The sequence below is a fragment of the Neoarius graeffei genome, chromosome 2, assembly GCF_027579695.1.
Source record: "Neoarius graeffei isolate fNeoGra1 chromosome 2, fNeoGra1.pri, whole genome shotgun sequence".
NCBI lineage: Eukaryota > Metazoa > Chordata > Actinopteri > Siluriformes > Ariidae > Neoarius > Neoarius graeffei.
In genome coordinates, this window is record NC_083570.1 from 97,693,882 (window position 1) to 97,719,900 (window position 26,019).

At 42.6% G+C, this 26,019-nt stretch overlaps 1 protein-coding gene across 1 annotated transcript in view; it reads right to left on the reverse strand.

The window, feature by feature from the left end:
- The window catches only part of stox2b (storkhead box 2b), a 179,910-nt gene extending 169,003 nt beyond the window's left edge, over nt 1-10,907 (reverse strand). Inside the window, exon 1 of the mRNA XM_060915247.1 lies at nt 10,329-10,907. Within this exon, the coding sequence (XP_060771230.1) occupies nt 10,329-10,656 (328 nt within the window). The 5' untranslated portion in view covers nt 10,657-10,907. The remainder of the gene's footprint in view (nt 1-10,328) is intronic.
- Between the last annotated feature and the right edge of the window lie 15,112 nt (nt 10,908-26,019).

A 26,019-nucleotide genomic window follows, 5' to 3' on the forward strand; every position in this document is an offset into this window, starting at 1 on the left:
ACAGCACCACTGCTCCTCCTTCCTTATTTGTTGTGACCTATGAGCAAAAACATTGTGGCAGACACACAGCGAGTCTACAGAAGTAAAAAGTGAGGAAACATCACGGGACAGCTGTGACTGAATATGAAAAAGACAAAAACGCTCACTTTTAGCGAGAACTAAACAACTTGTCCGAAACAAACGTCTAACATCAGGTTCTGAATATTAAATTCCCAAGCACTAAACAAACGATGACTAAACGTATGACGCGAGTGAGGCATGAATGAGACTCAGCGTGCCGTCTCGAAAACTTCCCAGACATGGAGTGTGTTTAATAAGACTGATTTTTTACCTACAAGTGTCTGGAGTGTTGCTTTCACCTGAAGAACAGAAACATCATTGGCGTGACTAATTATTTAACCAGCTGTTAATATCGCTCGTGTCATTATTCTGAGCAGCAGGTTTTTTTCCCCCTCAGGATTTTAGTGATATCAGTACAAATGTGACATAATTCAGTAATTCAGGCAATCATTCACAAACATCCGCGAGATAAATGGCCCGACCACACTGTTCTACCGCAATATCACAATTTAATAAATATACAGTACCAGGGGCGGCACGGTGGTGTAGTGGTTAGCGCTGTCGCCTCACAGCAAGAAGGTCCTGGGTTCGAGCCCCGTGGCCGGCGAGGGCCTTTCTGTGCGGAGTTTGCATGTTCTCCCCGTGTCCGCGTGGGTTTCCTCCGGGTGCTCCGGTTTTCCCCACAGTCCAAAGACATGCAGGTTAGGTTAACTGGTGACTCTAAATTACCCGTAGGTGTGAATGTGAGTGTGAATGGTTGTCTGTGTCTATGTGTCAGCCCTGTGATGACCTGGCGACTTGTCCAGGGTGTACCCCGCCTTTCGCCCGTAGTCAGCTGGGATAGGCTCCAGCTTGCCTGCGACCCTGTAGAACAGGATAAAGCGGCTAGAGATAATGAGATGAGATACAGTACCAGTCTAAAGTTCGGACACACCTAATTTTTTTATTAATTAAAAGCCACGTCATGTCTTAAAGTAATGATGGATGTCGTTTCTCTTTCCTTAGCTGAGAAGTTCTTGACATAATCAGGATTACTACAGTTGTGGTGTTGAATAGGGCTATTTACTGTATTGTTATTATTTATTATTTACTCTTTGATCTCAAACGCATTAAAAAGGCAAGAAACTCATCCACTAATTACCTTTTGACGAGACACACCTATTAATTAAAACGCATTCCAGGTGAAGACCTCATGAAGTTGGTTAAGATAATGCCAATAGTGTACAAAGCGTCAAGGTAAACGCTGGATACTTTGAAGAAGCTAAAATATGAAACTTTTTTTTGCCTGAACTTTTTTTTTTTTTACTTATCACATATATTCCATATGATATTTCATAGTTTTGATGTCTTCAGTGTTGTTCTACAATGTAGAAAATACAAAATACAGAAAAGCCCATGAACAAGCATAGTAAGGGTGTACAAACTTTTGACTGGTACTGTATGTATTCCTTTAAAAATTGTACAAAAAATTCTACGCATGTAACAATTCACCCAATTCAGAATTTGATTCGAGATATTTGGTTTACGTTTCAATTTTCCCATGATATGTGAAAAAAAAATTTAAATGAAGAAAATTTTATGACCAAAAAAAGCAACATTTATTTAAATGAAGAAAATTTTATGACCAAAAAAAGCAACATTTATTTTCCTATTTTTCATCAACTTAAATATTCCTTTTGTTAAATTAAAGAAGAATTTTATTGTATTGTAAAGAAGTTTCATTTTCTTAATAACCAGCAATATTTATTTACCCACAGTTGTAAGGGTTAGAGTAAAACAATCATCTATTAACTAAAATATAAATTTTGTTAAAAATGAAAGTTAATAACAAATAGGCCTTTTCTTAATAAACTCTGATGAACATTTGTACTCCCTCCATTTGCTTCTCCTTTCTTTCGCTTTCTGCAGTCTGTAAAAAGAACAGAGAGCTCTGATTTCTTGCTAAATCTATTTGTACAGTCAATCACACAACACCGCTTTCCTATTTTAGATATTTTTTTGTGCGTTTCCGCAGCATTAGAGCTGCATTACTTCCGCCTACAGTGAAGTCACATGTTTTCCAGCTATTTAAATAATATTGGCTGGCGTTGAGTGGTATATCAGATATATTCCATTCAGCTAGCATGATACTGAACGAGTCAGAGACGAGTAGCTGAATGGAATATATCTGATATACCACGAAAAAACCCAGCCAATATTATTATTTCTAATACATACACATTCCTTTCGGGTGTTCAACGCATCTTTCTCTTTCAAAATTCTCTCAAAATCTGTCATATTTAATGAAGCAAGCCTGGCGGCCATGTTTGTTTACAAACTGTCACAGTCGCTCGGTAGTGTGGAAGTTTAATGTCTCCGATGTGTGATGTCATGTTGTCTTGACGACCATGCAGATCATATTCAACGCTCATTCTCCATTGGGTAGAGTGGCGTAATACACGTAGGATAAGCGATATGCTAACAATACTGCATGCTGTCAAACCAAATGAATTAAACCTGCTAGAAGGGAATAGAATATGTTTTTATTCCATCGAAAAAGTGTACAATATGCTGTATGAACAACAGAATTACAGCAAGGAAAAACTAAGATGACGCAGCTTGATAATTGATTCGTTTGTTTTTTTTTTTATTTCATCGATTCGGATCGTCATAAATATATCGTTACACACCTAAAAAAAATCTGACTTTTATCAAAAAAAATTTCCATTTTGGCAAGAATGTCAAGCAGCAAGAATGTCATTATGGTCCGAAACCAAATAAATGGCTGAAAATACAAAACATCCAGATAGCAGATGGTCAACGATACATAGTGTGTGAGGATGATGGATGGATGGATCACACTGTAGCATGAGTCTACATTTCCTTTATAGCCAACCTGTAATGAAATGCTCTTTTACTTGTGTTGCTCACTGAAGTAACTAGCTTATCGATTTGTTGATGGAAAGAACAGCATTATTTAAAGTGCACTTAGGAAAAGAGTGTTTGGGATTCAGAGTCTGGAAAGGCAAACCACTACACAGGCCTTTCAGCCGCCTCAGTCATATTTCAATCTTCTCAGAGTCCAAGAATCATCATTAAAAAGATAAACAACCGAATCTATACTTATGCAGACACGACCTAAGGGTGTATTCAGACCAGGATAGTTCGATAGTTCACTTGCTTTGGTCCGAACCAAATGTTTTTTTTATTTTTTCATTTTGGTGCGGTTCGCTTTCACATTGTACATTTTAGTAAGCAGACCAAAATCTGTCAACAAAGCCACGCGCCCTGAGGTCATTCAGCTATTGGTCAGAGACGACACGCGCACAAAGCGCTGTTCTGGGGAGCGCGTGAACCCCTTCTCCTTCATTTTCTCACTGAATACAGCAAACACGTCGGCATTTTTGTGTGTTCTCTCCAAAAGCTCAGATATGTGGACATCTGCCCATATATCCACAAGTGTACGCGTTTCTTCCTCGGCCCACGTTTGTCCCCTACTCATTTTTTGTACTCTGTAGTCTAGCCTACCACTGGTCTGAATGACTGAACGACTGTTGTAAGGTTCCCTTGACAACCGAAACAGTGTTTGCACTTTGCGGTGGAGTGTCAAGACTCTGTTTCCCATAATGCTCGACAAACAACGGAAGCTCCCGAGGTACAAAAAAGCAAAACTGTCGGATTAGGTCCGGTCTGCTTTCACACCTCCAAAAGGTCCGCACCAGGGTTCCTTTGGTCCGGACCGAATCCGACCTTGCAGCTCGGTCTCGGTCCGCTTGTTTGGTCCGGACCAGAGTTCGGTGGTTTGTATTCAGACCAACCCAAAAGGTCCGGACCAAGGGAAATTTGGTTCGTTTGGTCCAGACCAAACAACGTAGGTGTGAATACGCCCTTAAACTTCAAAACATCCATTATGGAAAGAACAGGAGCTGCCATGACGCTGCTCGGTTACTGATTTAATGTTTGTGTTGTTTGGATCTGCAAAACTCCAGATAAGGAGACCAACATTTATAAAACTCTATACATCTATTGTTCAGAAACAATGGTAATTAAAGACCATGGTGACATTAAAAGGCTGTCCAGTGTGTGTGTGTGTGTGTGTGTGTGTGTGTGTGTGTGTGTGTGTGAGAACTGATGCATAGAAACTGACTTCAGAAATTACAGGATGGTTGTTAGGTTTATATAAGTATTATTCTTGACCAAGAAGGCAGTAATTTATTAAAATGGTGACAAAATTAAGGATTACTTTCTGTTCAGTTAAAATGACCTTCTGTCTTGGCTGGACATTGTTTGGGAACATTTTGTTTGTTTTGATATGAGATTTGCTTGTCTTTGTTTAGGTTTGTTCTTATTTTTTGTTTACTTTCTTATAACATATCTTTGTTGAAAAATTCCGTATGTGCGTAGGCAATGACCTTTAAAATCTGTTTGTACCTTGCTATCATGTCATGATCAGAAATATGTTATTATGTTATGATTATTTGACCTGCCCCAAGATCAAGCTGCTCACTTGCTCGCAAGTCAACCACACACACATACATCTGAACATTCCATCAGAACAGTGATGTAATTAAAATGTGACCTGCTCACACACACACACACACACACACACACACACATAGACACAGATATCAAAATGATGTCACTTACTCACACCCTCCCATAGACACACACACACACACCCTTCTCTGAGGTCACATACAAACACACACACACACACACACATTCGACAGACATAATAGCCGTTTGGAGAGATTATAATTTGTTATAAAAGGTGTTTGTAATCTTTCATCTTTGGCGAGAATACTGCGATTAAACAGCAGTGAAACCGATCTCTGGTTCTCTGGTTTTTTTTGCGGTGTTCCGTCCCAGACGTCTGGGTGGTACGAGGGCGGGGGTCCCGAGAAGTAAGTTGACCAATTGACCGTTTCCGACTGGGTGGACCCTAACAATTGTGATTTAAAGTGCATATCACGGGTAAATTCAGGAGCAAGATCAATGTAATTCTCCTATTTTATATTAAACTTTGGTCAAATATCTGTCACATTCTGCATTTTATGCAATTTTTTTTTACCTTGCGCAATACCAGAAAAATTCAGTTGAAATCAAGCCATTTGAGGCGAATTGGTCCGCCTCTGAAAAAACTTGGCATTTGGATTTCCCAGCAAACATTGATTTTCGTGCCGTCGCGTGCGGGACGCCTCCCTCTGAATCCTACGTCAGCGCTGGTTTGTTTATGAGAAAACGACCTGGAGGTTTTCTGCAAATTTCTTCAACGTTATCGTGTAATTATTAAAATGGTTAACAGATGTATCGTAGGAGGGTGTAGCAACACCAATCTTGATGGGATTAGTACTCATCGTTTCCCAAAAGACCAGACAATGAGAGAGAAATGGGAGCGCTTGGTCTACACAGGCTGTGCACTGAAACCGTGCAAAGCTCGCGCAGCCTGCTGGCGCTTCCGCAGGTAACGTCACAAATCTGGCTCCAGACTCCCTTGGGGTTTTTCCAGACGTGCTTCGTTATTTTATTTTTTTCTGCTGTAGACAGATGGCCTTGTGCAAAATTACCCTTCTGGATGAGTGTGTAAAGGGACATACTTTCATATAAAAAAAAATTGGTCCAGAATATGCACTTTAAAGAGACTGTCGATTTACTTACAATGCTAACAGATCAGCGGGTCACAGAGATGCTAGAAATGTTTAAATAGTTACCGAGCAAGCTGCGCAAATCCTTTTCCTGTTTTTTTTGTCATGACAACCTGCGACTTGGATTGCTTAATCAGATTTTACCTTTTTCATTTACCAATATTCGGCTTCCTCAGTGAAAACATAATCCTTGTGGGTTTGACCACGTTTTCTATTTTATAGCTAACAGTGTTCTCCACGGACGCTTTTAAAGTGGTGCACCGCCCTTCCCTTGGCCAAAAAAAAAAAAGGTAACTTCATCAGTATACACCAAATAAATCGTAAAGTATTCGCTTTATTATAATTTTGTAACTATTTAACATGCAGAAGACCATTAAACGAGTGCATACAGGGCTACCTGAAGTGGCCCCGTGATTGCAGTAGAAAACCATCTGGCTGGCCGCATACAGATTGTGACCGAGAGCTCTGCAGACTGACGTCTGTCCCTGCGTTACACTACACCGCACCACGTTACACTATACTGACACATAGTAATGCTGGAAGCTACAAGCTGCAGCCAGCCAGCAGATAAATAACTTTGCGGGTGTTTGTAGCGTTATTGTGCAACGGTTACACTTATCTATCGTCTTTTCTGACCATACACGGTTACAGTAATCATATAACAGCACACACACATTAGTTAAGTTCAGGTCTTTTATTTGATGTATCTGTGATTGTGTAGGCGAGAGCTGCATTTTCCCGTTGCTTCACTGTGTTTGTTTCCTGCAGGACTTCCGGGTTCCTGGGTCAAAGGACCCGAGCTACAGAGGCCGGGGTGGCTTTATAGTGCCAGTCTCGGGCACGCGCACCAGCTCGTGCATGGTTTCACCCAATTAACATTAATTATGTGTATTGTGAAAAAATGTATGCATTTATTGTAATTGGGTATTTTGTTTATGCATGGAAGTTCATTTATTTTTCACACAGAAAAAAAATAATTCATTCAAAGATGCATAACAGGCGCATCAGTCTCAACTGAAATGTCAAATGAGTCTCACATTGACAATAAAGATGATATGAACAGTAAGAATGTGTTAATTTTTTGTAAAATTATTTTAACAATGATTTAGCAAGGGGCGGCACGGTGGTGTAGTGGTTAGCGCTGTCACCTCACAGCAAGAAGGGCAGGGTTCGAGCCCCGTGGCCGGCGAGGGCCTTTCTGTGCGGAGTTTGCATGTTCTCCCCGTGTCCGCGTGGGTTTCCTCCGGGTGCTCCGGTTTCCCCCACAGTCCAAAGACATGCAGGTTAGGTTAACTGGTGACTCTAAATTGACTGTAGGTGTGAATGGTTGTCTGTGTCTATGTGTCAGCCCTGTGATGACCTGGCGACTTGTCCAGGATGTACCCCGCCTTTCGCCTGTAGTCAGCTGGGATAGGCTCCAGCTTGCCTGCGACCCTGTAGAACAGGATAAAGCGGCTAGAGATAATGAGATGAGATGAGATTTAGCATTTCCTATCCATTTATTGGCCAGTTTCACTGTCAAAAAAGCCCAAAGTCCGTCAGCTTCGGGGGATTGTGTCACTCTGACCCCCTACCAGGGCTCCGCCCCTGGACCTCGCTGGGGGCATAGGCGGCTCCCAAACCCCTGCCACCACCTTTTATTTTTGAAAAGTTGAGAACACTGGCTAAGCTAGCATCGCTAACACAAACAATATTGTTTGCTACTGACTCATTAAATTGTGCATACTTTGGAAACATCCTGGTTTATTCCCTCCACTAACTCTGTTGGAGGTTATGTTTTCGCCTCTGTTTGTTCCCAACGTAACTCACAAAGTAGTGAACGGATTTTGATTCAATTTTCAGGAAAGGTGGGTCATGGGTCAACAAACAACTGATTACATTTTGATGCAAATCCGGATGTGTATGTGGATCCAGGATCTGTTTCCTCTTTTCCCAACGTAACTCAAAAAGTAGTGAATGGATTTGGACGAAATTTGGTGTCCAGCTTTAGTATTGTCCAATTTTCAAGTGATTTGATTTTGATGTTGATAATATGTGGCTTAGTCGAGGGATCCACTCTCCACGACTGAGTGCCCTTCTAGTTTATAATATGGTTATAATCTGATTGTGCTGTGTATCCTGGATGTGCAACACTAAATGAGGGACAGGGACACACCCTGGATGGGACACCAGTCCATTACAGAGCCTTTGGCTCCAGACAGCATCAGAAACTCACTATTGTGCAAACTCTGGCTCCAAATTTGACAAATCGGTAGAGGAATTTTGGGCATGGAGCCAGGCTAGCCATTTTTTTTTTAAACAGTCATTGGTTTAGACAGTAACCAGGGCTCACAATCAAACCAGGAACCCCTGAGGGTCACTGTGGTGCTACAAAATATTAATGATCATCTTAACCATTACTGTCGTCATCATCGTCACTGAGGAACCTGATCCAGCCTTGAGGCGAAACATGTTTGGCCATGAACTGGCCAGAATTGCAGCAGTATGGTGGCCAGTTCCTTTCTGAACTCTCACTCACTCACTCTCTCTCACTCACACACACACACACACACACACAAAACCCGATTGGCAATTTAGAGTAGCCAGTTAACCTAACTGCATATCTTTTGACTGTAGAGGAAACCCACATAGACATGAGGAGAACATGCAAACTCCACAAAGAAAGTCCCTTGCTGGCCGCTGGGCTCGAACCCAGAACCTTCTTGCTTTTTGTGAGGCAACAGTGCTGACCACTTAACCACCGAACCGCCAGCTATTACTGTGCAGCCTTTCTATTCAACCCAATTTCATTCTTATGAAGTTATAATGAAGTTCTAGTTGTAAAAATAAACAAACAAACAAATGCCTGGACACCTGGAGTGTGCTTAAAATACTTCTAAAGGCTTTGTAATTTTAATCAAAACACTCAAAGGCATATTTGGTTTGATGGCAGTGACCACGCCCCCTTACAGCACTGCTACCTGTGGACCACGCCCCCTGACAATAGAGCGCCTAAGGACCACGCCCCCTGGCATCAAACGACAATGGGTTTTGGAAAGCTTTAAAATTTCTGTGCAGCCTTTCTATTCAACCCAATTTCATCTTTATGAAGCTATAATGGGGATCTAGTTGTAAAAACAAACAAAAACAAACAAACAAATGCCTGGACACCTGGAGTGTGCTTAAAATACTTCTTGAGTCTATTCAACCCAATTTCATCCTTATGAAACTATAATGGAGCTTTAGTTGTAAAAACAAACAAACAAACAAACAAATGCCTGGACACCTGGAGTGTGCTTAATACTTCTAAAGGCTTTGTAATTTTAATCAATACACTCACAGGCATATTTGGTTTGATGACAGTGACCACGCCCCCTTATAGCACTGCTACCTGCGGACCACGCCCCCTGACAAGAGAGAGCCTAAGGACCACGCCCCCTGGCATCAAACGACAATGGGTTTTGGAAAGCTTTAGAAATTTCTGTGCAGCCTTTCTATTCAATCCAATTTCATCCTTATGAAGCTATAATGGCGCTTTAGTTGTAAAAACAAACGAACAAACAAACAAACAAATGCCTGGACACCTGGAGTGTGCTTAAAATACTTCTAAAGGCTTTGTAATTTTAATCAAAACACTCAAAGGCATATTTGGTTTGATGGCAGTGACCACGCCCCCTTACAGCACTGCTACCTGTGGACCACGCCCCCTGACAATAGAGCGCCTAAGGACCACGCCCCCTGGCATCAAACGACAATGGGTTTTGGAAAGCTTTAAAATTTCTGTGCAGCCTTTCTATTCAATCCAATTTCATCTTTATGAAGCTATAATGGGGATCTAGTTGTAAAAACAAACAAAAACAAACAAACAAATGCCTGGACACCTGGAGTGTGCTTAAAATACTTCTTGAGTCTACTCAACCCAATTTCATCCTTATGAAACTATAATGGAGCTTTAGTTGTAAAAACAAACAAACAAACAAACAAACAAATGCCTGGACACCTGGAGTGTGCTTAAAATACTTCTAAAGTCTTTGTAATTTTAATCAAGACACTCAAAGGCATATTTGGTTTGATGACAGTGACCACGCCCCCTTATAGCACTGCTACCTGCGGACCACGCCCCCTGACAAGAGAGCGCCTAAGGACCACGCCCCCTGGCATCAAACGACAATGCTTTTTGGAAAGATTTAGAAATTTCTGTGCAGCCTTTCTATTCAATCCAATTTCATCCTTATGAAGCTATAATGGGGATCTAGTTGTAAAAACAAACAAAAACAAACAAATGCCTGGACAGCTGGAGTGTGCTTAAAATAGTGGTTAGTGCTGTCGCCTCACAGCAAGAAGGTCCTGGGTTCGAGCCCCGGGGCCGGCGAGGGCCTTTCTGTGTGGAGTTTGCATGTTCTCCCCGTGTCCGCGTGGGTTTCCTCCGGGTGCTCCGGTTTCCCCCACAGTCCAAAGACATGCAGGTTAGGTTAACTGGTGACTCTAAATTGACCGTAGGTGCGAGTGTGAGTGTGAATGGTGGTCTGTGTGTCAGCGGCTAGAGATAATGATAGAGATAAACAAAATGGATGACAGGCGGCCTTAATTTCTCAGGCTCCACCCAGTTAAAAACAGCGCTGTAATTAATTAATGAACCCATCCATCAATCAGTGCGTTAATTACCGAGGTATTTGATGTCGAATCCCCGCGGCGCTTTGAGGGATCTGCGGGTCCAGGCCTCGCGCAGCGCCTCCAGATGTTCCTCTTTGCCCTGGATCAGCAGCACGTGCTCGTCCAGCCATCCGAGAAAAAAGGTCTCGGCGATGGCGTCGGCGACCATCTTGTTCCAGAAGTGCTCGGTGTTGAGCGCCTTGAACTCGGCGAACACCTCGTATCCGGTGTGGTGGCGCGGCGGCTCTGCGCTCTCCGTGACGCCGCGCGGGTCCGCAGGCGCGCGCCGCGACAGCACGATGGCCAGCGAGTGCGGCGCGAGCTGCAGGAACGGCTCCATCTCCGGGCTGGGCTGCGATCACTGCGCACACATCACCCGGGGCCGCTCGCTGTCGGGGGTTTTGTTTGAAATGACGCCGATGATCACGCCGTTACCGAACAAAGAGCGGCAGAAATAACGCTTAGTTCATCAGATTCGGTGTGCACGCGCGGAGACATGCTTCCTTCACGATTCGCACCGAAAGAACGCACGCGACGCGACGTGACGTGCCGTCGGTAATGCAGAGAACGTGATGGGGTTTGATCGCATCCGGTTTTCTCACCTTCAGCAGCAGCATCTGCACAGATTTCACACCTTCAGCATTAATCACCGTGAAGCACGAGCGCCAGCTGCTTTCAGCAAAGAAATGCAAGATTATTATTATTATTATTATTATTATTATTATTATTATTCATCCCTTTGAATGAAGACACGGACGCTCGCGCCGGTGCGTGCCTCTGCCTCCCTCCCGGTGAGTCACTTTATCACCTAGGCGCGTGCGCTGTGCCAGTTGTGCGGCTCCACGCGCCCCCTATCGGCGGCGCAATGTCACTGCAAGTCCTGCACTCAACACTGCATTGGGGGGGGAGCAAGAGCTCATTTCAGATCATCTCATCTCATCTCATTATCTGTAGCCGCTTTATCCTGTTCTACAGGGTCGCAGGCAAGCTGGAGCCTATCCCAGCTGACTACGGGCGAAAGGCGGGGTACACCCTGGACAAGTCGCCAGGTCATCACAGGGCTGACACATAGACACAGACAACCATTCACACTCACATTCACACCTACGGTCAATTTAGAGTCACCAGTTAACCTAACCTGCATGTCTTTGGACTGTGGGGGAAACCGGAGCACCCGGAGGAAACCCACGCGGACACGGGGAGAACATGCAAACTCCACACAGAAAGGCCCTCGCCGGCCACAGGGCTCGAACCCGGACCTTCTTGCTGTGAGGCGACAGTGCTGTGTTTCAGGTAACATGAAATACTAAAATAAGGTCGGTAGGTAGGAAAAAGGGTTTTTTTTCTTAATTTTTTAAAATTTTGTTCGAAAAAATTAACACAAGGGCAGCACGGTGGTGTAGTGGTTAGCGCTGTTGCCTCACAGCAAGAAGGTCCAGGTTCGAGCCCCGGGGCCAGCGAGGGCCTTTCTGTGTGGAGTTTGCATGTTCTCCCCGTGTCCGCGTGGGTTTCCTCCGGGTGCTCCGGTTTCCCCCACAGTCCAAAGACATGCAGGTTAGGTTAACTGGTGACTCTAAATTGACCGTAGGTGTGAATGTGAGTGTGAATGGTTGTCTGTGTCTATGTGTCAGCCCTGTGATGACCTGGCGACTTGTCCAGGGTGTACCCCGCCTTTCACCCGTAGTCAGCTGGGATAGGCTCCAGCTTGCCTGTGACCCTGTAGAAGGATAAAGCGGCTAGAGATAATGAGATGAGATGAGAATGAAAATTAACACAAGTAAACATCTTACAAAATAGTATTTTGGCACAGAATCCTTTATACCACACATCATAATAAAATAAAAGTGTTTTAAATCTTTAAACGAATAAAAAAAAATAGCGCAAGAGTTCGAGTTATGATCTACGGAAGCGTATTGCTGCCACACTCAAAAAAAATTGGCTTAGAATCAAGTAATTACGTGAAAAGATATTGTTAACAAAGTTATCATGTTTTTACAATATATTTATCATGTAATAACATAACATCACGTAATTTCATGATACGAAATTATCACGTTATTTCATGATATTTTCATGTAATAACATGAAAACACCTTATCAAGAAATAACGTGAAAATAACGTCCTAGGCTAGACTACTTCCATTAAAAGCAGACGGCCTAGCCTAGCCTACTGTAGAACTTGGGTCGAGCAAAAACACCGAGCAAAAACATGGCTGAATCCTGAATGACTCCTATTTGTATAAATAGGGGACTACATAGGCGGCAAAACGTAGTGTTTTTCCCTGCCATGGAAGTGCACTTGTATACTGAAGAGGAAGCAATTTGCATTACAGCCTTGAATGAGGATTCAAAATGGCGGCTTGGCTCAGTTTTCCCTTCCTCCTTCAGCATACAAGTGCGCTTCCATGTTTATGCAGGAGGGCTGATAGAAGTGGCGAAACATTTTACTTTTTATCGTTTCTTTCACAACTTGAATGCGTTGAAACAAAATTATGACAAACTAACGCCGCTTACACTAAAATATTGAGGGAAATTTGTAATAAAAACTTTACGGTTGGCAATTTCGCCGCCGAAATTCTCGGTCGGTCGGGTTACCGGAAACACACTATTTTTTTTATTTGGCCTTATCCCCGAAGGGCAATTAGAAGGGTATGGAAGCCTATTTGCGCCATGTTTGATTTTTTTATTCGTCTTAATTGCGAGATAGTAACTCAGAATTGCAAGATAGTATCTCGGAATTGTGAGGATAATAAGTCAGAATTGTGAGATACTATCTCGCAATTGTGGGATAACTAGCTCAGAATTGTGAGATAATAAGTCAGAATTGCAAGATACTATCTCACAATTGCGAGATACTATCTCAGAATTGCGAGATACTATCTCGCAATTAATCAAAAAACTTTTTTTTCAAGTGGCGCGAATAGGCTTCCATAGAAGGGCGAAGAGCAGTACATTAAAAAAAAAAGAGCAAGAAAATAAAATCAGGGCGGCACGGTGGTGTAGTGGTTAGCGCTGTCATCTCACAGCAAGAAGGTCCGGGTTCGAGCCCCGTGGCCGGCGAGGGCCTTTCTGTGTGGAGTTTGCATGTTCTGTCCGTGTGGGTTTCCTCCGGGTGCTCCGGTTTCCCCCACAGTTCAAAGACATGCAGGTTAGGTTAACTGGTGACTCTAAATCAGTGGTGGTTGGTAGTCTTTCAAACAGGGGAGGCTGGTCGGTTATGATATTTTCAGATTTTAAAAGAAAAAACACATCAGTTTTGCCCATACTCTTGCCTCTGATCTGGCTGATTGTTGTCAGGGTCACAAACTGTGAAATAACAGGTTCTTTTGGCCCATTAGCCTACTGTCCAATATACATGATGGTGGTGTTGGGGGGTATATTTTAACATTTTATATTTTAAAATTGTGGCATGTTGTTTAAAAATTGATCATTATTGAAAGCAGCTCTTTGTCAGGAACCTCAGCAGTAACAGCAGAGTGTTCTGGAATAGGCACAAGCACTGACCTTGGGGAGCCAAACATAGAGCTGGGTGCTACACATTTCATTCATTGACACTTTCCCTATATTTTACTTATTTTGACTGAGAAATGTTTTATTGATAATTTTGATAACCCTTCACTTTTAATCCAGGTCTGTAGTGTGAAATGTTCTCGGCTGTGTTTTTGTTTAAAAATGTTTTCCAAATTGTACACTGTAAAAAAAATATTTGTTGTTTTAACTTAAAAAAGTTAGTGCAAGGGCTGCCTTAAAATTGAGTTCACTGGAATTCACATAGTAAGTTAAATTGTTGTGAACTTGCTATATTAATTTCAGTGAACTCAAAATTTTAAGGCAGCCCTTAAGGCAACCCTTGCACTAACTTTTTTAAGTTAAAACAACAAATCATTTTTTACAGTGTAGCTGTGTTTAATTCATATCCAGAAAAATATATATTCCAATATAATATACTCAGCATAAACATTTTAAATAGATTCTATATTTTTGGTCCATCCATGACATAAGTAGCCTATTTACTGTTGTTGATGTGGGTCACGTATTATTCCCTACCTTTTTCACCAAGTCAATTTGAGGCGTTGGTACGATCACAGGCATGCAGACCCATATGTAGGCAGGTGCCTTAGCGTACTGTTCCACAGCACCCCCTGAATTTGTTGAAAGTTTTATTGATCAAAAAGCAAGATTTCATAGTCTATGCTGTCAATTGGTTAAACCGAAATCATTAAATGAGTGAAGTAAATGTAACTGTAGTAGACGTTATGTTACACAATTATACACATTACACATTATACACATTATATACATTTCTCTATCAGAGAATAAGAGAAATCCGAATCCGGAAAAGTTTCAGGTGTGCTCAAGAAAGTTTCAAGTGCGCACGAGATACCCTTAGGTTTTTTTTCACTCGCACATGTCCTTTTAAGGGCTCGGCACGTTGGTCTACCCTGCTCTTTAATTTTAATTTTTTCCTCGAAAGGAAGACTGGCAAATGGCTTCGCCAAAATTAAATCAGCAATGCTTGGCATCCGTGCGCAGCTTTCTTGCTAGCTGACTAGCCCCCTCAAGTTCAAGTTCAGTCACTCAAATAAACGAAATTTCTGGAACTAAGATAGCAAACTTGACAACACTATATTTACACTTTATTTACAATGAAAATATATACAAACTAAAAAAGCTGGTAGAAACCGTATGTAATGAATGAAATCGAAATGTAAGCTGATCTCTTACAATACACCACAGCACTTGCGAATCCGCATGGGACTGAACTGAAATTCACCGCTGCCTGTCTATAGTTGAAACGAGCTGTCAATCAAAGAAAATATCCGGCCACTTTCACCAATCACCAGTCTCCTCGCGGAAAGCTTTGCCATGTCCCTCCCATGTGAGGCTCGGAGTCCGTGGGCGAGCGTTTTCGCAGTATTTGTCCAATAACCGTCTTGCATTTTGATATTGAAAAGCGCATAGCTCCCAAATGCCATTGAAGTCCACTGAGGCTGGGAGTCCAGTGGGCGGGCGTTTTCGCAGTATTTGTCCAATAATCGTCTTGCATTTTGAGATTGAAAAGCGCAGAGCTCCCAAATGCCATTGAAGTCCACTGAGGCTGGGCTGCATCGCGCTGTCACGAGGGGGAAAACTCACGCACACATTAGGCGAACTGGGGAAAGTTATAATGGAATGATTTTGCACTGTAGTTGGGTTGAGCACATATATTTCTATGATTCTGGATCTGAAATAGCAATGTTATAAGGTCGGCTATAACATAAGCCTAGCGCAATTCATCCTACACGATGTTCATCATTTTTAGAGGAGGCTGAGCCTCCCTTGTTGTCTTAGAGCAATCGCCCATGCTCTAAATTGACCGTAGGCGTGAATGTGAGTGTGAATGGTTGTCTGTGTCTATGTGTCAGCCCTGTGATGACCTGGTGACTTGTCCAGGGTGTACCCCGCCTTTCGCCCGTAGTCAGCTGGGATAGGCTCCAGCTTGCCTGCGACCCTGTAGAACAGGATAAAGCAGCTACAGATAATGAGAGATGAGAATAAAATCACAAAAATTGGTGGGAATAAAAAGGCAGCAGATACAATATGGCAAATAAATAAATGAAGTGTGGATAAAATTAAAATGACAATATGACAGAGCATTTTTTAAAGATTTTCCACTAGGAGACCAACTGGTCTGGGCAATACAATCACAGGCCCCAGAGTCCATGCGGCTGCACTGCTGCAGCATATTCTGTGATGCAAAATGGTTCACCAATCACCATACAGACAAACACACTACAGTGACCACAGCTATCAAGAGCAATTACCAAGCACAAATGTTATATCAAAGACACTCAAAGTTACACAGTAATGACATCGGATTCTGACATCAGCCATCTCAGTAACCAAATTTTAGTTTTGTTTTTCTTAACCAACATGATCTTGTGTGTATATCTTATAACATAGATCTTCGTTTTCCTTGTTAAATGTATACTTACATGGTACTTGGTTAATTAATTGCAACTGATTGAACCAAATGATAAGACATAACTTGGTTTAAAATTTGGTCTCCCAGTGAAGCTGGTTTGGCATTGACTAGGAGACCAAATCTGGCCACTGGGAGACCATTTGGTCTCCCAGTAACTATGTTAAAAAATGCCCTGCAATATGATTAGAGTGACATTGTATTTAAAGTGACAAGGTGATATTGTAATATTGCACATCAGGACATGTGATATTGCACTAGAGTATTGTACAGAAGACTTAAGTTATTGTAACTGTCTTTGACTTCTTAGAGTTCGGGAGGAGAATAACGCTTGGAACAAAGGTTGCTCTCCTCCTCTGGGTCTTACAGGCCGGACAGCGGAACCTGTGACCAGATGGCAGCTGCTCAAATGCCGGGAACAAAGCATGAGTCGAGTCCTTAAGAATTCGACGAGCCAGGCCGCTAGCTTGCTGCTTGTACACAGTATTCAGGTGGCGAGCAGGAAGTCCAATAATCTTAGAACACACCTTGACAATATTATACAGGCAGTTCCTATCCTGTACAGTAATGGAGTAATACCAACAGCATATAGAAAAAGCTAAAACACTTTCAATGAATGTACTTGTATAATAGAATGTCAACAAGATGTTCTGACTGACCGAAAAAGAGTTCAGTTTCCTTAGTAGGTACATCCTCTGGTAGGTACCAGAGGATGTACCTACTAAGGAAACTGGATTTCCTTCCATCCATCCATCCATCCATCCATCCATCATCTCTAGCCACTTATCCTGTCCTACAGGGTCACAGGTAAGCTGAAGCCTATCCCAGCTGACTGACTATGCGTGAGAGGCAGGGTACACCCTGGACAGTAGGATGCATCAGTTGCCCTCACTTTCATAAAATCTGATGCATTTTTGTTCGGGTGTTCCTTTTCACCAATAAAGACATCCAGTAAAATTTTTTGACCATATTCAAAAGTCTAATGGTGGCACCATGAGGTTCATTTTTTTTTTGCCAAAAAACGCTTATTTTATGTTTTCGCGTAAGGTTTGAATCACAATGTTGGACTCCATTTATTGATTTCTTGTGAGCCAGAGATCATGTTAAGAACCTTTGCAAGGGATTGAGAAGCATTAATGTGATTCATAAAACATTTGTATTGTTTAAAAGTAGTTGAACAATGATTCAATTAACAGCTAAAACTCAAACTGTGCTTGATAATATATTTAGAATATGGACTAAAAATGTGTATCTAAGATATTTGGTATACTCTATAAGGTGCCATAATGTTTCATGAAAAGTGATCGAAATTTTGTTATAAAAGTCATAAATTAGCAGCTTTTTCCATAACTTTGAGCTCCTGGTGCCACCATTAAACTTTTGAATTTTGTCAAAATATTTCACCCAGTGTGTTTTCTTACCAAAAGGAACATAAAAACAAAAATGCATCATGATCGGAGGAACTTTTCATTTTTAGGGGGCAACTGATGCACCCTACTGGACAAGTCGCCACGTCATCACAGGGCTGATGTCACGCCCAGCCTAGTGGTCGTAACACTGACACCTATACCCCTTTTCCATCAAATCAGTTCCAGTGCTGGTGCTGGTTCACAACTCGTTCAACTTGCGAGCCAGCTGAGAACCAGTTTGCTTTTCCTTAGCTCGGGGTGCTAAGGGGAGCTATGTCATTACGTCACTGTATACGTCAGTTACGTCGCTGCATTTGCATAAACCTTGGCGCTAACATCGAAGCAACAACAACACGGAGAAGAAGAAGAAGAGGCAGCAACAACAATAATAATGGATGACTGCTGCTTTACTGCATCCATGATATCTCATCCGCTTATTTAAAAATGGCAACCTTTCGCGGTCTTGCTATTGTTGTTGGTCTTAACAACTCCGCCCCCCTGCTGACGTAAGCGGTTCTTTCCTCTGGCCCAGCAGAGAGTTGGTGCTAGCCTGGAACCGGTTTTTCTGGCCCCAGAGCCAGTTCTTTGTCAGTGGAAACAGAAAACCCGGTTCCAAAGTAAGCACTGGCCCCGAGCCAGCCCTGGAACTGATTTGGTGGAAAAGGGGCAATAGACACAACCATTCACACCTACAGTCAATTTAGAGCCACCAATTAGCCTAACCTGCATGTCTTTGGACTGTCAGGGAAACCGGAGCACCTGGAGGAAACCCACACAGACACATGCAAACTCCACACAGAAAGGCCCTCGTCGGCCACGGGGCTCGAACCCAGGACCTTCTTGCTGTGAGGCGACAGCGCTAACCACTACACCACCGTGCCGGCCACACTCGTTTTCAGTGGTGAATGGGAAAAATACAAAAAGCAAAATGATTTCTGCTTTTTGTGAGCAGAATGTGAGCCCTTGCAGTTGGGCAGGAAGAATAAAAACAAAAATGATTTCTGCTTTTTGTATTAAAGCAGTACAAATAGAACATAGAGAAACAAAAAGAGCTTTTAAAAAAAATCCATACAAATGAGTTGGACGGACACATCTTATCTTTTGATCAAGGTATTTCAATTGATGTTTCATTTTCAAAAACAGGTCAAGTGCAAACGTGAGCCCTTGCAGTTGGGCAGGAAGAATAAAAACATGTATTTCACAACTGCTAAGATTGTTTTCGGAGTGGGACGTGATACCTCAGCTTGTACTCAGCGCAAAATCCATACTGTTCCTACTTGGGCGGCACAGTGATGTAAATGGTTAGCACGGTCTGGGTTCGAGCCCAGCGGCCAGCGAGGGCCTTTCTGTGTGGAGTTTGCATGTTCTTCCCATGTCTGCGTGGGCCACTGGGCTCGAACCCAGGACCTTCTTGCTGTGAGGAGACAGTGCTAACCACTACACCACTATGCCGGCCACGCTCGTTTTCAGTGGTGAATGGGAAAAATACAAAAAGCAAAATGATTTCTGCTTTTTGTATTAAAGTAGTATAAATGGAACATAGAGAAACAAAAACACATTCCACAAGTTTTAGCAAGAGCTTTAAAAAAAAAATCCATACAAATGAGTCGGATGGACACATCTTTTGATCAAGATACTTCAATTATGATGTTTCATTTTCAAAAACAGGTCAAGTGCAAATGTGAGTACTTGCAGTTGGGCAGGAAGAATAAAAACATTTATTTCATAACTGGTAAGACTGTTTTCGTAGTGGGACGCGATACCTCAGTGCAAAATCTATACTGTTCCTACTTGGGCGGCACGGTGGTGTAAGTGGTTAGCACGGTCTGGGTTCGAGCCCAGCGGCCGGCAGGGGCCTTTCTGTGTGGAGTTTGCATGTTCTCCCCGTGTCTGCGTGGGTTTCCTCCGGGTGCTCTGGTTTCCCCCACAGTCCAAAGACATGCAGGTTAGGTTAATATGGGACGGCCTTGGGCTGAGGTGCCCTTGAGCGAGGCACCTAACTCGCAACTGCTCCCCGGGCGCTGTTAGCATGGCTGCCCACTGCTCTGGGTATCTGTGTGTGCTCATTGTGCATGTGTGTGTTCACTGCTTCAGATGGGTTAAATGCAGAGAGGAATTTCACAAGTGTGTGATGAATAAAGTTGTGCTTTCTTTCTTTCTTTCTTATTCAGGTGACATTGGGCATACCTAACAACCTGTGTTTTCTGTCCCTCTGAGTTACATGTCAATCCTGAGATCGAGATCCTGACCTCTTCTGCTCCTCAGACCTGCCTGATCCATCCTGATGCCCTGTGTCTGGTTGGAGTCTCATCACATCACTCTTGTAGAGGACGGCCCCATATGGACAGTTGAAAGTCGCACTTGGAAGACGCTCTGGACTCTTACAGTAATGCTTTTATGGCTGAGGACTACAGTTGACTTGCTAACTTTAGGACTGCAGTTGTCATGAACAGTTTTGCACTCAAGTTTCCATCAATGAAGAGTTTATAACATCAACGAAACTGACTTCATGCTAAAACTGTTAATGTTATAGTCATGTTGTCTGTTGTTGCCCAAATGAGGATGGGTTCCCTTTTGAGTCTGGTTCCTCTCGAGGTTTCTTCCTCATGTCGTCTGAGGGAGTTTTTCCTTGCCACCGTCGTCACGGGCTTGCTCACTGGGGATAGATTAGGGATAAAATTAGCTCATGTTTTAAGTCGTTCAAATTCTGTAAAGCTGCTTTGTGATGATGTCTATTGTTAAAAGCGCTATAAAAATAAACTTCGCCATGTCAAAACAAGCAAAACTTTCCTCCTTCTTTCAATGTGAAGAGAGGTAAGCAATTTATTATATATTTTTTTCCATCAAAGTTGCATTTTGTGGCTTCGAAGCTAAGTTTTAGTGTGCGGTTTCTCGAATACATCAAGAAAACGTGGAAGAAACAGCAACAATGGAAGAGCCGGTTTCTAAGCTACCTAAAACTAGCAATGGTAATTATTTTTTGTTACATAAATGTACTCGGGCGGCACGGTGGTGTAGTGGTTAGCGCTGTCGCCTCACAGGAAGAAGGCCCGGGTTCGAGCCCCGTGGCCGGCGAGGGCCTTTCTGTGTGGAGTTTGCATGTTCTCCCCGTGGCCGCGTGGGTTTCCTCCGGGTGCTCCGGTTTCCCCCACAGTCCAAAGACATGCAGGTTAGGTTAACTGGTGACTCTAAATTGACCGTAGGTGTGAATGTGAGTGTGAATGGTTGTCTGTGTCTATGTGTCAGCCCTGTGATGACCTGGCGACTTGTCCAGGGTGTACCCCGCCTTTCGCCCGTAGTCAGCTGGGATAGGCTCCAGCTTGCCTGCGACCCTGTAGAACAGGATAAAGCGGCTAGAGATAATGAGATGAGATAAATGTACTCAGGCTGCCAGTCAGTGTGTGACACCCCCTCCCCTCTTGAAAAATCCTAGCAATGCCCCTGTATATATTACTAATGTAATTTACAGCAGTGCTTTAAAACCAAGGCCAATAAACTGTAGAAATATACTTTTCTTTCATCTTGTTCTGTTTAGGGTCGCCACATTGGATCCTCCTGATCCACATATTTGATTTGACCTAGGTTTTTACACCGACATGACCTTCCCCAATCTATCCAGGTTTGGGACTGGCGCCAACCAGATTGGGTAACACTGGGGTTGCACAATCTGCATGTCTTTAAATTGTACGGTAGGAGGAAAACGGAGCACCTGGAGGAAAACCACACCAGAAACGGGGAGAGACATGCTAACTCCACACAGAAAGGCTTCTGGCAGCTGTAAAGTTCAAACCTGGGACCTTCTTGCTGTGAGGCAACAGTGCTAGCCACTGTCGAAATATATTACCCACAGGGCTTTCACCAGAAAAAAATAGTGGTGCTGCTGATGCAGAGCCCAGTCTGTAAGGACTGGCCTGGCCCAGCCCAGTAGGCCCCAAGGCTGCTGGGGGGTCTGGGGTCATGCTACCCCAGAAAAATTTTTAAACTAGAGACTTCAAAGGGTGCATTCTGGTGACATCTAGGGCTGATTTAGGCACAATTCAACATTTATTAAGTTTACTGGTTTTTTTTTTACCTTGTCAAATATGCAAAGGGGAAAATTAGATTTGAAATGAAAACACTCCATAGCACACCTCTTCATTTTCCAATTACAGGATGCCAGGAACAGAATCGAGCTCAAATCACGCAACAGCACCATCTAGTAACCAGCCCCTAGAACATGGGTTTATGTCTGGTTGCGAATGGCAGTCAGTGCACGCAATGAAACCCTTTACTTTCACTTCTGGGTTGAGTAACAGGATAGACGAGACATATATTGTACAATATCTCCCTGTTTCTATAGTTATTACTCATTTTCAGAGGGTAATAGGAGACCTTTAGGTGCAGAAAGTACTCTGCATTGTTCAATTTATGGTATTGGGGTTTTTTTGTTTTGTTTTTTTGGTATGCAAGTGATCGCGTGGCACTGACCTCGCACAGTGCAGCGGAGTGCTGCGTATCCGCACTTTGGGGAAAGGCCTAACCTGGCCAAAAAAAGGTCACCATTTGGATTGAAATAAGCAAATACTTGAGAGCCTTTGACTGGATAATTACTGCAGTGATTAATATGTTTCATCTGGCAACAATTCTTTTAACCCTAACTCATGCAGCGAGTAGCTTCCCATTTATTTAACAACCATGTGAGAAGATGTAGCCCATGGTCATGGAAAAGATGTTACTGTGTTTCAGTCTAAAGCCTAAAGTCCTTCCCACGCCATGCAACGGGCGCAATGGGTGGTCCTGATCTCAGTTTCCATAGCCCTTGGCCTCTCGCCTATACAGCTAGGGTTACAGTGGGGGGCGGGTCCTCTGGTAACCGCGAGAGTTTGACTCCCCACTTGCATCTGTATTGCAGCGTGCCTTGCCAGACAGCAGTAGGTACCATTTTTATGATGGTCTTTGGTATGACCCGACTATGAGTAGAACTCCTGATCGAGAGGTGGACATGCTAACCACTAGGCTGGCTTGCGGTCACCATGTTTCAGAAGGTCAAATTACTGGCCTGGATCAAGCAAAGAAAACAACTAAGAAGACTGCTGCAATGACCGGAATTGGGTTAAGAACTGGCCAACACATTATTAAAACCTGGAAGGATAGTGACGAACCATCAACTTTGTGTAAGAAATGTGGTCAGAAAAAATTTGACTGACCATGATCAGAGATCACTTAAAGGCTTGGTGAAATTGAGTCGAAAAAAAAGGCAAAAAAAAATTACGACGAAGTTTAATAGTGAAAGTAAGAACATTTCCACATGCACAATGTGAAAGCTCACTAAACAGCTGTGTGTCCAGAAGAAAACCATTTGCTAGGGAGACTAAGCAGGAGAAAAGGCTTCAAATTGCTAGGGAACATAAAGACTGGACTCTGGACCAATGGAAAAAGGACATGTGGTCTGATGAGACCAGATTGACCCTATTCCTGTATTCCTGAGTGATGGGTGTGTCAGGGTAAGAAGGGAAGCACATGAAGTGACACACCCGTCATGCATAGTGGCCACTGTACAAGCCTCTGGGGGCAGTGTGATGATCTGGGGTTGATTCACTTGGTCATGTCAAGGCTCAGCAACGTTATGGGGCAATAAAATGAAATCAACTGATGACCTGAATGTACTGAATGACCAGGTTATCTCATCAATGGATTTTTTTTTCTTCCCTGATGGCACAGGCATAAAATTAGGGCTCAGATTGTGAAAGACTGGTTCAGAAAGCAGGAGGAATCATTTTCACGTGTGAATTGCCACCACAGAGTCCTGACCTTAACCCCACTGAAAGTCTCTGGGATGTGCTGGAGAAGACTTTACAGAGTGGTTCGACTCTCGTCATCAAGACAAAATCTCAGCAAGAAATGAATGTAACTCTGGATGGAAATAAATGTTGTGACTTTGCATAAGGTTGCTGAAACAATGCCAAAGCAAATGCACACCATCATCAAAGCTAAAGGCTTTAGTAGAACAAAAATGTATTTATTTATTTGTTTGTTTATTTATTTGTTTGCCAGACAGTGTATTTCCCCACTATATGTACTGTAGTCATTCATCCGTCTTCACTAACCACTTTACCTTCGTCAGGGCTTTGGAGGGAACCATAGTACAATGCACACATACTGTACAGTGATGCTTGAAAGTTTGTGAACCCTTTAGAATTTTCTATATTTCTGCATAAATACGACCTAAAACATCATCAGATTTTCACATAAGTCTTAAAAGTAGATAAAGTGAACCCAGTTAAACAAATGAGACAAAAATATTATACTTGGTCATTTATTTATTGAGGGAAATGATCCAATATTACATATCTGTGAGTGGCAAAAGTATGTGAACCTCTAGGATTAACAGTTAATTTGAAGGTGAAATTAGAGTCAGGTGTTTTCAGTCAATGGGATGACAATCAGGTGTGAGTGGGCACCCTGTTTTATTTAAAGAACAGGGATCTATCAAAGTCTGATCTTCACAACACGTTTGTGGAAGTGTAGCATGGCACGAACAAAAGAGATTTCTGAGGACCTCGGAAAAAGCGTTGTTGATACTCATCAGCCTGGAAAAGGTTACAAAACCATCTCTAAAGAGTTTGGACTCCACCAATCCACAGTCAGAGAGATTGTGTACAAATGGAGGAAATTAAAGACCATTGTTACCCTCCCCAGGAGTGGTCGACCAACAAAGATCACTCCAAGAGCAAGGCACGTAATAGTCGGCGAGGTCACAAAGGACCCCAGGGTAACTTCTGAGCAACTGAAGTCCTTTCTCACATTGGCTAATGTTCATGAGTCCACCATCAGGAGAACACTGAACAACAATGGTGTGCATGGCAAAGTTGCAAGGAGAAAGCCACTGCTCTCCAAAAAGAACATTACTGCTCATCTGCAGTTTGCTAAAGATCACGTGGACAAGCCAGAAAGCTATTGGAAAAATGTTTTGTGGATGGATGAGACCAAAATAGAAGTTTTTGGTTTAAATGAGAAGTGTTATGTCTGGAGAAAGGAAAAACACTGCATTCCAGCATAAGAACCTGATCCCATCTGTGAAACATGGTGGTGGTAGTATCATGGTTTGGGCCTGTTTTGCTGCATCTGAGCCAGGACAGCTTGCCATCATTGACGGAACAATGAATTCTGAATTATACCAGCAAATTCTAAAGGAAAATATCAGGACATCTGTCCATGAACTGAATCTCAAGAGAAGGTGGGTCATGCAGCAAGACAATGATCCTAAGCACACAAGTCGTTCTACCAAAGAATGGTTAAAGAAGAATAAAGTTAATGTTTTGGAATGGCCAAGTCAAAGTCCTGACCTTAATCCAATCGAAATGTTGTGGAAGGCCCTGAAGCGAGCAGTTCATGTGAGGAAACCCACCAACATCCCAGAGTTGAAGCTGTTCTGTATGGAGGAATGGGCTAAAATTCCTCCAAGCCGGTGTGCAGGACTGATCAACAGTTACCGCAAATGTTTAGCTGCAGTTATTGCTGCACAAGGGGGTCACACCAGATACTGAAAGCAAATGTTCACATATTTTTGCCATTCACAGATATGTAACATTGGATCATTTTCCTCAATAAATAAATGACCAAGTATAATATTTTTGTCTCATTTTTTTAACTGGGTTCTCATTATCTACTTTCAGGACTTGTGTGAAAATCTGATGATGTTTTAGGTCATATTTATGCAGAAATATAGAAAATTCTAAAGGGTTCACAAACTTTCAAGCACCACTGTATATTCTCACATTCATAACTGGGGCAATTTAGAGTGAGCAACCATCCACTGACTGTCATGGGTTTTTTTTTTTAAAGAGGTGGAATGAAACTGGAGAATCAGGAAAATACCCACATGGACATGGGGAGAGCATGCACAGAAATTAGACATGGACAGGAGCCAGAGCTCAGGATCAGACTGGGGAACCTAGAGCCGTGAGAAGACAACACTACCTAATTACAGTTTCATTTATTGGAGTTCGAATTTCAAACAACATATTGGGGCAAGCATTGTCACCTCACAGCAAGAAAGTTCTGGGTTCAAACCCATCAGTCAACCGGAGCCTTTGTGTGGAGTTTGCATGTTGGTTATTTTCTTTAATAAATAAATGACCAAGTATAATATTTTTGTCTTATTTGTTTAACTGGGCTCTCTTTATCTACTTTTAGGACTTGTATGAAAATCCGATGATGTTTTAGGTCATATTTATGCAGAAATATAGAAAATTCTAAAGGGTTCACAAACTTTCAAGCAGCACTGTATATTGATGTCTTTTTATCTTTGAAAGCCAAGGAGATGGAGCAAAAAGTTAGCTCATTTATACCA